The following is a 12,595-nucleotide window of genomic DNA, read 5'->3' on the forward strand; positions in this document are numbered from 1 at the left end:
GGTTAAAGATTTTTGGTTTTATAATTATTTTTTGGAAATCTTTCTTCCTTCTTAAACATTTGAGTCAGCATACATTATGCTACTATTGAGACGGCCAAGCAATAATTCATCTTTGTGGAAGTCAGAGACATCTCATGTATTAATGAGCAAGCCTTTCAGTGACAAGTGGATGGAAACAGGTTCCAACTACTACTCAAACACAGCCAGAGATTTCCAGGAAGGAGAATATAAAGTCAGTGACAAGGAATTTCTTACCCGATTTGTGTCCAGCCAATGAATGGACTTTGCTTTCATCTGGCACTGCAAAGAAATAAAAGAGACGAGGATCAGATCAACTTGTAAATCAGCCAGTTTTTGAACAATAAATTAATATAGATTTGTAGTAAGTGAAATCTTTTACTGGCAAAGATTTGAGAAAAAAGTTTCCCCAGCCTGCCTGGGGCATCTCATTTCTCTTGGTAGGTATTTTAAAGACAGTTATGAAGAAATATATGTTCATTAAATCTTCTTTGAATAGAATTTCATTCTTTTGAATTGTTTTAATATTTTCACTTATTTTAACTGGACTGTTGTTTCTGTAGCCACAAAAACAGAACTTAAACTCAAGGATCTGGGGCTGTAGAATATATAATAAGACTCTTTGTGCATAACAGCAATATATATGCTCAGTCCCCAAGGATCGAATTTCTGTATCTGGTCAAAACAGACCAAAAGGGAGCAAATTTACAATTCCTTCTGAAAAATGTATTTAAAAATAAATATAACAGGAAACAATGGCATTCAAAAGATAAGATCTTCATCAGGCAACAGAACAGTGACTCTGTAGAGATGGAAAGGAAGTAGGGTGATTCCTACAGTTGCTGAGGTTTACTGTCTGGAGAAAGTCTTCAGATTGTGGTGTAAGAAGGGGAACATAGGCAGAGCCCAGGAATATGCCAGTCTGAGGATGCGAAGCTGGAAATCCAGGGAAAACCAGGGCAGACAGAGCTTAGATCAGAGAATTAGAGAGAAGAGAGGTATACAGAATTCTTTCTGAGATCTGCAGAGGATCCCTGCAGGTATTTAATTAATTGCTAATGATCACATGATGTGAGGAAACTACCCAACACCTGGGCGAAAACTACCCCAAAGAGGAAAGAACACAGTGCCTGCAGTTCTCATAAGGCTGGGAATAAAGTTCCCCTTCCCAATACCCAGAGTGAAAAACTTCATAATTTAGGGGCATCCATTAGAATAGGAGGAAGGATATTGCTTCAGCAGTGAGTAAAAATGTAAGCGAACATAGCTCTCATGAAATGGATATGATTTTGAAAGACACAAATTACCAAAGCTTATATAGGAAGAGATAATCTAACAGCTCCATACCTTGTTGGTTTTTTTTTTTTTTTTTTTTAATGGATTTGTAGTTCAAACTTTCTGAGAAAGAAACCTCTAGACCCAGATGACTGCCTTGATGAATTCAACCAAAAATTTAGGAAGAAATACTACCAATTCTCCAGAAATTCTTTCAGAAAATTCAGAGGAGGGAACATTTCCTAACTCATTGTGAGGCTGGCATTACCCTGATATAATATCAAGCAAAGGAAGTCTATGAAAGCTACTAACCAGTATCTCTCATGAACGTAGAATCAAAGTGTTCTTAACCCTTAGGCAACTCTGCATGGATTATCACCTCAATATTCAACAACAGCCATTCAATATTCACCATGTGTCATAGTCTATATTAGTCTGTGAAACTCTGGTGGCTCAAGGGTAGACGCAAAGCAAGGGGGAATTTGCTAACAGAAAGATCTCCTTCATTTCCCCAAACATTCGATTGGTCTCAGAGTAATAGGCCTCTCCTTCCTTTACCTATAACATTCAGTCTATTTCACTGATCTGGTCACTATACAAAAATTTTCATAAATCTTCCCACACCCACCTAGCCCTCTTTTCCTAAGCATTTCTTTATTTTCTAGATAGAAACATTACATGTTTGTGATTACCCTGGTATTAATATTAACTTGCTTAAAAATCATGTTAGACTTTGTGCTTCCAGGAGGAGATGCCAGTCGCTATGTATCAGGCTCCAGTTGTGGGCCAAATTCTGTCTTACCCTGTTCTGAAAAAACTTGAAGTGGAATCTGTTGTATAAATGGAAAAAATAGTGGAAAACAAGGATGACGATTAAAAAAAATATTACTAGTAGCTAATACTTAGCACTTATGATATACAAGTTCTACCCTCTACCTTTTATATCTATTAATTCATTTAATGCTCACAGTAACCTGTGATGATGGTTGTTATTATCTTTACAGATAAAGAAACTGAGGCACACCTCATAAGTGGAGGAGCCAAGGCTTAAACAAAGCACTTTTAATCACTCTACTATAGTTGTGATGAATCATAGAAGAGTTATAATATTTCTCAAATTATTGACAATATGAATCCAATGTAAGAAAAGCCCTGACAGACACTCTTATGTTAGAATACTATTACCTTTTAAATTAGAATACATCTTATGAATAGAAACTTTCTATCATGATCAATATTAACAGTGTTAGCTATAATTTTGTTTAACATGTTCAGAATTCTACAGTTTTAATGGATTCAAGCCAAAATAATTCATTTCCATTATACAGATGAGAAATCATCTGAGATAAAAATCTTGACTTATTATTTTAATATATTTATTAACTTTATTAATAAATGTAAAAACCAGAGCTTCATAGGTAAATTTATTTTACCTATCTGTGCCTCAGTCGCATCATCTATAAAATGAGGATGATACTGCTTTCCAGGTATGCTTAGAGTGAACGTTATATATTGTAAGTTTATGCAAAATATGTAGAAGATCACATGTGCTTAGTCGCTCACTCTCAGTCATGTCTGACTCTTTGCAACCCCATGGACTGTAGGCTGCCATGCTCTTCTGTCCATGGGGATTCTTCAGGCAAGAATACTGGAGAGGGTTGCCATGCCCTCTTCTAGGGGATCTTCCCAACTCAGGGATCGAATCCAGGTCTCCCACACTGCAGGCAGATTCTTTACTATCTGAGCCATGAGGGCAGCCCATAGTAACTGCTTAATAAATATTAGTTATTAAATCATCAGTAATGATAAACTAAATAGAAAAATTTACATAATTTTACATAATAACATGATAGCTTATAATCGGATAAATGTGACTTAAATTCCAGATTTACCAGGAAAGTTAGTAAGTTCCATTAAACTTCAGTTTCTCAGTGTGAAAAATAATATAAAACACTATACAAAGAATTGTGAAAACTGAGTGAAAAACATTTACAAAATCACTTAGCACAGTTTCAGGTATGTATTTCTCAATAAATGAAAACTTTTGATAAATGGAAACTGTGAGAGTGGGAAGGGTGGTGAATTTGATGATGCTGATGGTGTTTATGACTTAACCTGCCAAGTATTATAAAGGAAAAGACTTCATAGGATATTTTCAGTTGCATCTCATGGATAATCCAACACTTACAACAGGTTTCACCTTTCAGTTTATCTGGCTCTGAGTTTATTTTGTAGTCGAAAAAGGCAATATATATACGGTCTCATTTTATGCAGCTATTCTTTTTTTTAATATAAATTTATTTTAATTGGAGGCTAATTACTTTACAATATTGTATTGGTTTTGCCATACATCAACATGAATCCACCACGGGTGTACACGTGTTCCCCATCCTGAACCCCCCTACCACCTCCCTCCCCATACCGTCCCTCTGGGTCATCCCAGTGCACCAGCCCCAAGCATCCTGTATCAGGAATTCACACAAGGGTAAGATCTTATTTTTTGTTTTTATCTTTTTTTAACAGCCATAAGTTATACCATTAAATCTAAGCCAATATAAGTACTGAAAGTTCACCAGCCATGTTAGGCTGAACATGATAACTTTTTGGCTGAATACTATCTACTATTTTTAGTAGGAATACTTATTATTTTAATTGACAATTTGAAATTCTTTAGAACACTAACAAACTATTTCAAAAAACAGTGTAGAACATCCAAATGGGTGACAGGCATAAAAATTAGGGGTCTTTCTCCAAATATTCACTGACACAGATGTCTATCTTTAGGACAGAAGATAGATGAATGAACATAATAGAAAATGGAGGGAACTGTAATGACTTAATTAATAGAATACATTTTATTTAAAAGGTTAAATTGGGAACAATCATCTTTTATGCACATGCTTAGTGCTGGGAAGTGATTTAAATAACAGTAGCAAATGAGAAAATGAGGTAAAATTACATATACCACCAAGCTTTTTTTTTTTTTAATGACAAGTGTTATAATTAATACTCAACTTCCTTTATCACTTACACCACCTTAAAACTACTAAAAAGTTCTCTCTTAGAGCTGAAGCTTAAGTCTAGTCATTTCTTGCATATTATTTAGATAGCATAGCAATGGGAACAAAATTAGTTACAATACTAATATGACAGGTATGTCATTTTAAACAAAGAGCTTATTTACAAAAGGCTGAAAATGAGTGAGCCTGGTGGTGGAAAAGTCTTCAATTCCAAAATGGCAAGTAAGGTACCAAAAGTATCAAGGAAGAGGGTGATGATGGAACAGATGCCAAAATTTCTTGTTCTTGTTCTAATGATAGATTGCTTTCTCTTCCTCCCTTTCTTTCTCTTTCCCTACCTCTCCTTTTCCCTTCTCCTCACTCTGCCTCCCTTCCTCCCTCTCCTCTTCCTTTCTTTCTTCCTTGAAGTTTCTAGAGCATATTATTCTCCCTCTCTTATCCTTCACTTTTACCCAAGGACTGGTACTATTTGCTCTTGATTACTCTAAACGGTACTATAGTGGTTAAAGAAGTACCAGTGAAATGCTGAGTCCTTCTGAAGACGAAATTCATAGATATTTTTATTATAACTGCTATTACATATTTAGAGGGCACTGTGGACTTGGTGTCTCTTGAGATTTCTCTAGATAATGGGATTTCTATATTAAGCTCCTGCTTCCTGGCATTCGACTCAGGATCAATGGACACCATTTGATTGAATTGTTATGAGGGTTTTCATAATGCAGGCACTCTTCAGTTTGGATGCTTGTTAATTTCCTGGCATGGCCTCTGGTTCAGGAAGACTTGCTGAGGAAACACAGCGACCTGACAGCCTATGTCTCCAGTTCCTTTGGTTGTAGACCTTTGAAGCCAATCAAAGGTCTACCAGCTACCCATCACTAATGGAACCTTTTTTAAAAATGTGGATAAACGCACAGTGTCTTTTGGTTAATTTCAACTAGGTTCACTGTTAGAGTTTAGAGAAACCATAAAGAAAGAAAATATGGGAAGAAAATCTGAAAAATATGGTGCTTTGAGAACTTCGTGGCAAACATTAAAGTCCATGTAAGACATACATTGGCTTCCCAGTAGGACATATTTATATTAATATAGTGATCACTTAAAGTGTTTTATTCTTTTGTCAAGCCTTCTTATACACTTCAAATGCATTCTCACTGGGGGAAAATAATCTCCTTGCTTATTGATAGTATTTGATACGCATTTTATAACATAAGTGACTATTAGGGACTTCACTTGCTTAATAAAAATTTGCAGAACAGTGGCAGATTTGGTGAGCTAATGGACCCCATATGCTCTTCTTATGCTGACAGAAGATGGTATATTACTAACATGCACAAATCTTTTCAGATAAAAATTGCCATCAGCTACAGTTATTCTTTTTGAGGATGCCAACACTATGTCATAAATGGGGAATATGCAAATGTGTTCAGATTCCCACTACTTCATATCAAGATACTTTGATGCAAAGCAGAGTTCTATAACATGATACAATGCTTGTCTTTCACACAGACAGCTCTATTTCATTTAACTTTGGATTTCCCTGTCTTTGACATAATAGAGACTGCTGTTTTGAAAATGATGTTTGGCACAATAAAAATCCATCTTCTAAAGAGGCCATAAATATGTCTTTTTGGATAGTTTACTAGGAAACTAAATATCAAATAATTATTTAATAGCTAATAAACTTGTTTCTAAAAGTTATTCCTTCAGAATTAAAAAAAAATGATGTTGTTGCTAATATTAAGAATCAATTTTCTTCTCCTTCAGCAGATCAATTTCTGTGCCACTCATTGCCTTCCAGAATTTCTAAGGAACACAAACCTGTTTCAAGTTGTAAATTAAGTTCCCTCTTTCACAACCATGAAGTATGGCTGCATTAATTTATACTGTTTTCTTATGTCGATGACTATTTGGCATACTGCTTCTCCTTAGGGAGACTTTCTTGGGTTTTCAGCACTATAAATTCTTATGTGTTGAAAAATTCTTCCAACTCTTGAAAAACAAGTGAAATAAAAAAAAAACAAAGTAAGGCATCTGCTGAAAAATGGGCAAGGTGATCAGTAGGAGATAATGACACAAATATTCTCACCATCTCTCTTAGTTAGCTGCCTGCAAAGCACCCTGTTCATCCTTAGATGTGCTGCTACTCTGACAGTAAGCTAATCAGAATACAACAACTGAAGTTTTCTTCTAATGTTATAGGGCAACTTCCAGAATATTGGAGTGGGTTTCCATTTCCTTCCTGAGGGGATCTTCTCAACACAGGAACCAAACTGCTGTCTCTAGCTACCAGGGAAGCCCATAATTATATGTGTGTCCAGGGACTAATTAGTCTTTTTCAATCTTCTGAACTTATCTGTAAACTGCAGATAATGCTCCCTACCAGAGAATATGAGACAACTTAGAGAATACAAAAACTTATCACGGACACCAGTAGAAGCGAGTACTCAAAGATGGATAATGCCTGTCTTTCACACCCTACCACTTCTGCTGGGTGCTCTGCACTCTATCATATCACAAGTATGTTTTTGAACAGGCTATGTAACTTCATGCATCTGTACAATGTATACACAGCACATGCAATTTCTTCTGACTCAAAACAAAAATGCTTCCATTATCCTTCTAGGAAAACATGCTTTAAGATTCCATTCAAATGTCATCTTTTCCACATCATCTTCTCACATCTCCAGTTTGAACTTAGGGACTCAATTTGTAAATGTCTCAATTATTTGTGCATGATTCTTTTCACATTAAACTGTGAACACCTTAAGGAAAGGGTGTGTCTTGTTTTTACCCTTGTAGGCATGGAATCATGCCCAATCTCTAGTAGGTACTCTTGATGTTTGCTGAGTGAACAAATGCATCATTTGTAAGAATAAAGGAAAGGAAGCAGCAATTTGGATATATCCTTTCAGCAAAAGCTTCTAGACCAATGAATGTGAAATATGTTTATCAAGATATACACATGGTTATATAAATGTTGTGACAAAAATGTATAGATACCTAGTAAAATTCTTATGGTGCAATTTGTAGACATGTTCTTAGCAAGGAAAGGTCAGAAGAAGGTGACTGGAGTTAGATTCTGGGATAGATCTAATAAAGACCACAACATAGTAGAAATGTTTAGAATAAATATAAACTTACTTAAATTTTGAGTCGTGAAGTGTAGAAAAAATATAATTGGTAGTCTAATCACAACTCATTTTGTATTTTTAATAAATGTGTTATTAGTGCTTTTATATTTAGTTTTGGGCTTGCTGGCACTAATTTCACCATTGTTATTCATGTGGTAATGACACTTGAAAGAGAAGTTCATTGTGCTTACAGAAAATTTCACATTACATTAACAAAAACACTGAGCACTTAGCATAGAGGGTACTCCTTTCAGTACACAAATATGAATTTCCAAAGCTGTAAATACATGTATACCTGTGGCAGATTCATTTTGATATTTGGCAAAACTAATACAGTTATGTAAAGTTTAAAAATAAAATAAAATTAAAAAAAAAGAAATTAAAAAAAAGAATAAATAGATGTCTTTTTGCTACATCAAAATTTCAGACAAAAACAAAAAGAAAACATAACTTTAAAAATTGCTTTTATGAAATACTGAATCATTAAAGTCTTTATATGTTTAAGATACAAAGAACAACAATAAAGCAAACATGGTCTATTAATCAGTGAGTTTGAGAAAAGAATATTATTTTACTTTGAAGGTTTGTGGCTGCTCCACTCCAATCTGACTCCTTTCCCTCACTCAGATGTAACCACAATCCTGAATTTTGCCCTTTATGCTTTTCTTACTTTAAAAAAATTATCAAAAATTCATCCCCAAATAACATAATTTACATTTGTATCCTTCATTAAATGATACTGAATTCTGTTACACACTTTTCTGTGTATACTGATGTGATCATACAATTTTTCTTTTTTAGTTTGTTAATATGTGGCTTACACTGATTGATTTCAAATGTTAAACCAACCTTACATTCCTAGATAAACTCTACTTGATCATAATCTTCTTTTACACATTGTTGAGTTCAACTTGCTAAACTTTTTAAAAGAATTTTATACAAGTTTATGAAGAACATCAATCTAAAGTTTTCTTTCTTCTGTGTCCCTGTCTGGCTTTGGTATCATAGTTGGGAAAGCATTCCTTTCTTTTTATTTATCTGGAAATGTCTCTATAGAATTCCCATTATTTCCTCCTACAAAATGCTTAGCAGAATTCACCAAAAAAGCCACATGGAGAGAGAGTTTTCTTTGTGGGAAAGTATTTCACTATAATTCTTTGAAAATCTGTTTACCCATTTGTCTCCTGTATAAAGATATCATGGAATCAGTGCTGAATATAAGGAATTAAAAACAATTATTTTTTTGAAATACAGGACCATGAACAGAATGCTGCTAAGCTGATGGATTAAAAGGAAACCATATCTAGGCCCAGGCTATTCCCCTGTCCTGATAGCACACTCACTACCTTCATGAGCAACTGTCACAGAACCACCTTCCAAGAGTCCTCATAACCAAACTTTCACTAAATTCAACTGCCTAGAAAATAAGTCTCCTTAGTCTTTAAATTCAAGTTTCAACTCTTTTTTTTACCCTTCTCCTTGTATTTTCCTCTATTCACTTTTTATTCACATTCTCTAGAATGATTCCTTGTTTCTGCCCATTGTCTTTATCCTTAGCTGAAAATGCCTTAAACCTCTCATTTGTAAATACTATATTTCTCCTGGGTCCAGCTCCCCACCATATCAATTTCTTTGTAGGATATTCTATTTCTGTCCTCCCTAAAACGCTTTAGGTTTGCCTCCAAGCAAATGTACCACTTTCTACATGGTGTTATGTTGATTTGTGGGCAACTTCAATGAAGGCAAAGATATTATTTTATTCATCTTTACAAATTACAAAGGTCCTCAAGTTAGTTGTATGAAGTCTCTCTCTCTCTCATTTGTTAATCTATGACAGGAAAAAGATGGCTGTGTGGGATCCCTCCCAGGAAACTTCCTTCCCTGTGAATTCTCAGGATCTACCCTAGGTGACTGCAGCCATGAAATTAAAAGACGCTTACTCCTTGGAAGAAAAGTTAGGACCAACCTAGATAGCATATTCAAAAGCAGAGACATTAATTTGCCAACAAAGGTCTGTCTAGTCAAGGCTATGGTTTTTCCTGTGGTCATGTATGGATGTGAGAGTTGGACTGTGAAGAAGGCTGAGTGCCGAAGAATTGATGCTTTTGAACTGTGGTGTTGGGGAAGACTCTTGAGAGTCCCTTGGACTGCAAGGAGATCCAACCAGTCCATTCTGAAGGAGATCAGCCCTGGGATTTCTTTGGAAGGAATGATGCTAAAGCTGAAACTCCAGTACTTTGGTCACCTCATGCGAAGAGCTGACTCATTGGAAAAGACTCTGATGCTGGGAGGGATTGGGGGCAGGAGGAGAAGGGGATGACAGAGGATGAGATGGCTGGATGGCATCATAGACTCAATGGATGTGAGTCTGAGTAAACTCCGGGAGTTGGTGATGGACAGGGAGGCCTGGCGTGCTGCAATTCATGGGGTCACAAAGAGTCAGACATGACTGAGTGACTGAACTGAACTGACCCTAGGGTTGGACTATTTCCACTACTCAGACTATGGAAACTCTCAGGTTTCCTAGAACCTTGATAAGTTTTTCTGTTTTCAGCAAGAAATCAATATTGATTAAACCATAGGGAAAAAAAGGGCAGAGACTACCGTTTAAGTCACACAATAAATGGCCATTATTCACTATTAACCAGTGGAAAAACACACCTCTCATTCCACTATTTATAATGTATATTTCCATAGAGTGATTCATCTTTACCAGGGATAAGGAGGAAAGAAACTAAAACTTACTACCTACTTATATGTGTCAGAAATCATGCCAAGCATTTCAATACATGTTATCCTATTTAATCATCATAAAAGCCATGTAAACACTATTACCTTCACTTTACAGAGGAGGAATCTGATGCTCAGAGGAGTTGTGTCATAAAGTGAGCAAGTGGGATGGCCAGGATCTGAAGGTTTCTGACTTCAAAGCACACATTTCTTCTACTATGTGAGTCTGAGAGGTAGGATTTTGCTAATAGTTTTACCACCAAGAACTACACATTTCACTAGCCACCACTATCACCTAAAGTAGAATTTCATAGCAAACCCGGAGAAAGAGCACATAGTGTCTCTTAAAAATGGTTGTGGATGCTCTCAAAAGAAAGAAATAGAGCTGTCATAAGTTGTTTCAATTCTTGTACACCTGGAAATTGTTACCAAGGAGAGGCATAGACTATTGTTCAGATAATGTCAGCAGTAGAAAAGGGAGGAATGAAGAAAGGTTAGAGTGACATCACAGAGAATTTATTGCTTGAACACAGGAATGAGGCAAAAGAGGGAACCACAAATGAATCAAGTGTGTGGTCTTGCAACTGAGGGCCACCATTACTAGAAGACAGAGAGGGAAAAATGGTGTAGGATCAGGTCGATAGTATGGATAAAGTAGAAGCAGCACGGTGCTGGGGACTCACATCTCTTTTTCACCTCCCCCTGCCAACTTTTTGATGCAACCTGACAGTATTAGATATTGGCAGCCAAATAGGACAATTGTTAGTTCATCACATGTACAGTTAACAAAAATCCTGAAGTCCTTTTTACATTAACTGTTGTTGAGTATCTTTGTCCAACAAATATTTATAGAGTCAGTGGTATGCCAGCCATCATGCTGGGCATGCGGATTGTGGAAGTGAACATGGTAGTCGTGAGCCCTGCACCAGCAGGGTTTCTACCATACAACTAACCACAGATAATGCATGCGGTATTTTGCAAACCTTCCTCATCAAAGCTACCTTCAGCTCTCTCCCTGACAGATGTAATAACCCTTGACTCAACTCTGAGATTCTGTACTCAGTCTCTATTCCACATAGAAACTATTATAATCCTTATAAGACAAAAGACAAAACAAAAAGCTTATCATGACAGTCTCTTAACTAAAAGCCTCCCAATCTGATCACGTTTAGAAGTAAATCTGAAAACTTGCTAGACTCTCCAAGACCTGGTCCGCAGGGGTCTTTCCAACCTTGTTCTGCATGGCCCTCTCCTTGCTCAGTGTATTTCACTTACCGTGGCCTCACTGCAGTTTCATAAATATGCCAAGTGCGGCCCTCATCAGGGGGTTTTCCCCATGTAGTTCAATGCCTTCCTTCACTCACATCTCTACAGACAAAGGATCATCACAGAGCTGTTCCCTGGCTACTAAGGCCGGAGGCCTCTAACTGTTACAAACCCCAACTCTGTTACTGTTTCTTCACCTTGGTTCATTTTCCTAAAAGCACTCATCACTCACATCTTCCCTAATTAGAACAAAAGTTCCGTGTGAATGTGGGCTTTGCTTTGTTCACTGATTTGTCTTTAAGGTCTAGAACAGTGCCTGGTACATGTGAAAGTGAGAGTTGCTCAGTCGTGTCTGACTCTCTGCGAACCCATGGACTATACAGTCCATGGAATTCTCCAGGCCAGAATACTGGAGTGGGTTGCCTTTCCCTTCTCCAACCCAGAGATCTTTCCAACCCAGGGATTGAACCCAGGTCTCCCGCACTGCAGGCGGCTTCTTTACCAGCTGAGCCACAAGGGAAGCAAGCCCAAGAATACTGGAGTGGGTAGCCTATCCCTTCTCCAAGGGATCTTCCTGACCCAGGAATTGAACCAGGATCTTCTGTATTGCAGGCAGATTCTTTACCAACTGAGCTATGAGGGAAGCTCATTGGTACATGGTAGGCACTTGATAAATATCTGTTGAATGAAAGAAGGATGCTCAGGGATCTGGGGCAATGGGAAATGCAGAGACTGGACCTAGTTTATAGACTGAGTGTTCCTGATGGCTTTAAATTGAGACCTGGAGATATACAGAGATGGATGAAGCTAGTATTTGGACAGAGGAAACATGAAAACCCCAAAACAGGATCCCACACATAGAACCTAAAACTCCTCTGTACAGAGGGTGACTAGTGAGAGACTGAGTGTAGGAGAAGAAATGAGTCAGTCATGGAGAATCTCAGAAGCCACATTAATGAGTTTTGTCTTTATCCTCAAGGCAATGGGACACTGCTAAGGGATTTTCAGCAAGAAAGTGACATGATCGGATTTATGTTTTAAAACGATCACCCAGGCTGCAGCGTGGAAAATGAATTGGATGGGAGTAAGACAGGAGAAGGAAGTTGCTTCAGGAATTTACATTTATCCCTATTAAATTTAATCTTCTGAATT

The 12,595-nt window shown here is 36.9% G+C and overlaps 1 protein-coding gene across 1 annotated transcript in view; it reads right to left on the reverse strand.

The window, feature by feature from the left end:
- The window catches only part of PARD3B (par-3 family cell polarity regulator beta), a 1,148,960-nt gene that overhangs the window by 399,539 nt on the left and 736,826 nt on the right, over positions 1-12,595 (reverse strand). Inside the window, exon 16 of the mRNA XM_070387813.1 lies at positions 256-300. Within this exon, the coding sequence (XP_070243914.1) occupies positions 256-300 (45 nt within the window). The remainder of the gene's footprint in view (positions 1-255; positions 301-12,595) is intronic.

Source organism: Bos mutus, chromosome 2 (genome assembly GCF_027580195.1).
Source record: "Bos mutus isolate GX-2022 chromosome 2, NWIPB_WYAK_1.1, whole genome shotgun sequence".
Lineage (NCBI taxonomy): Eukaryota > Metazoa > Chordata > Mammalia > Artiodactyla > Bovidae > Bos > Bos mutus.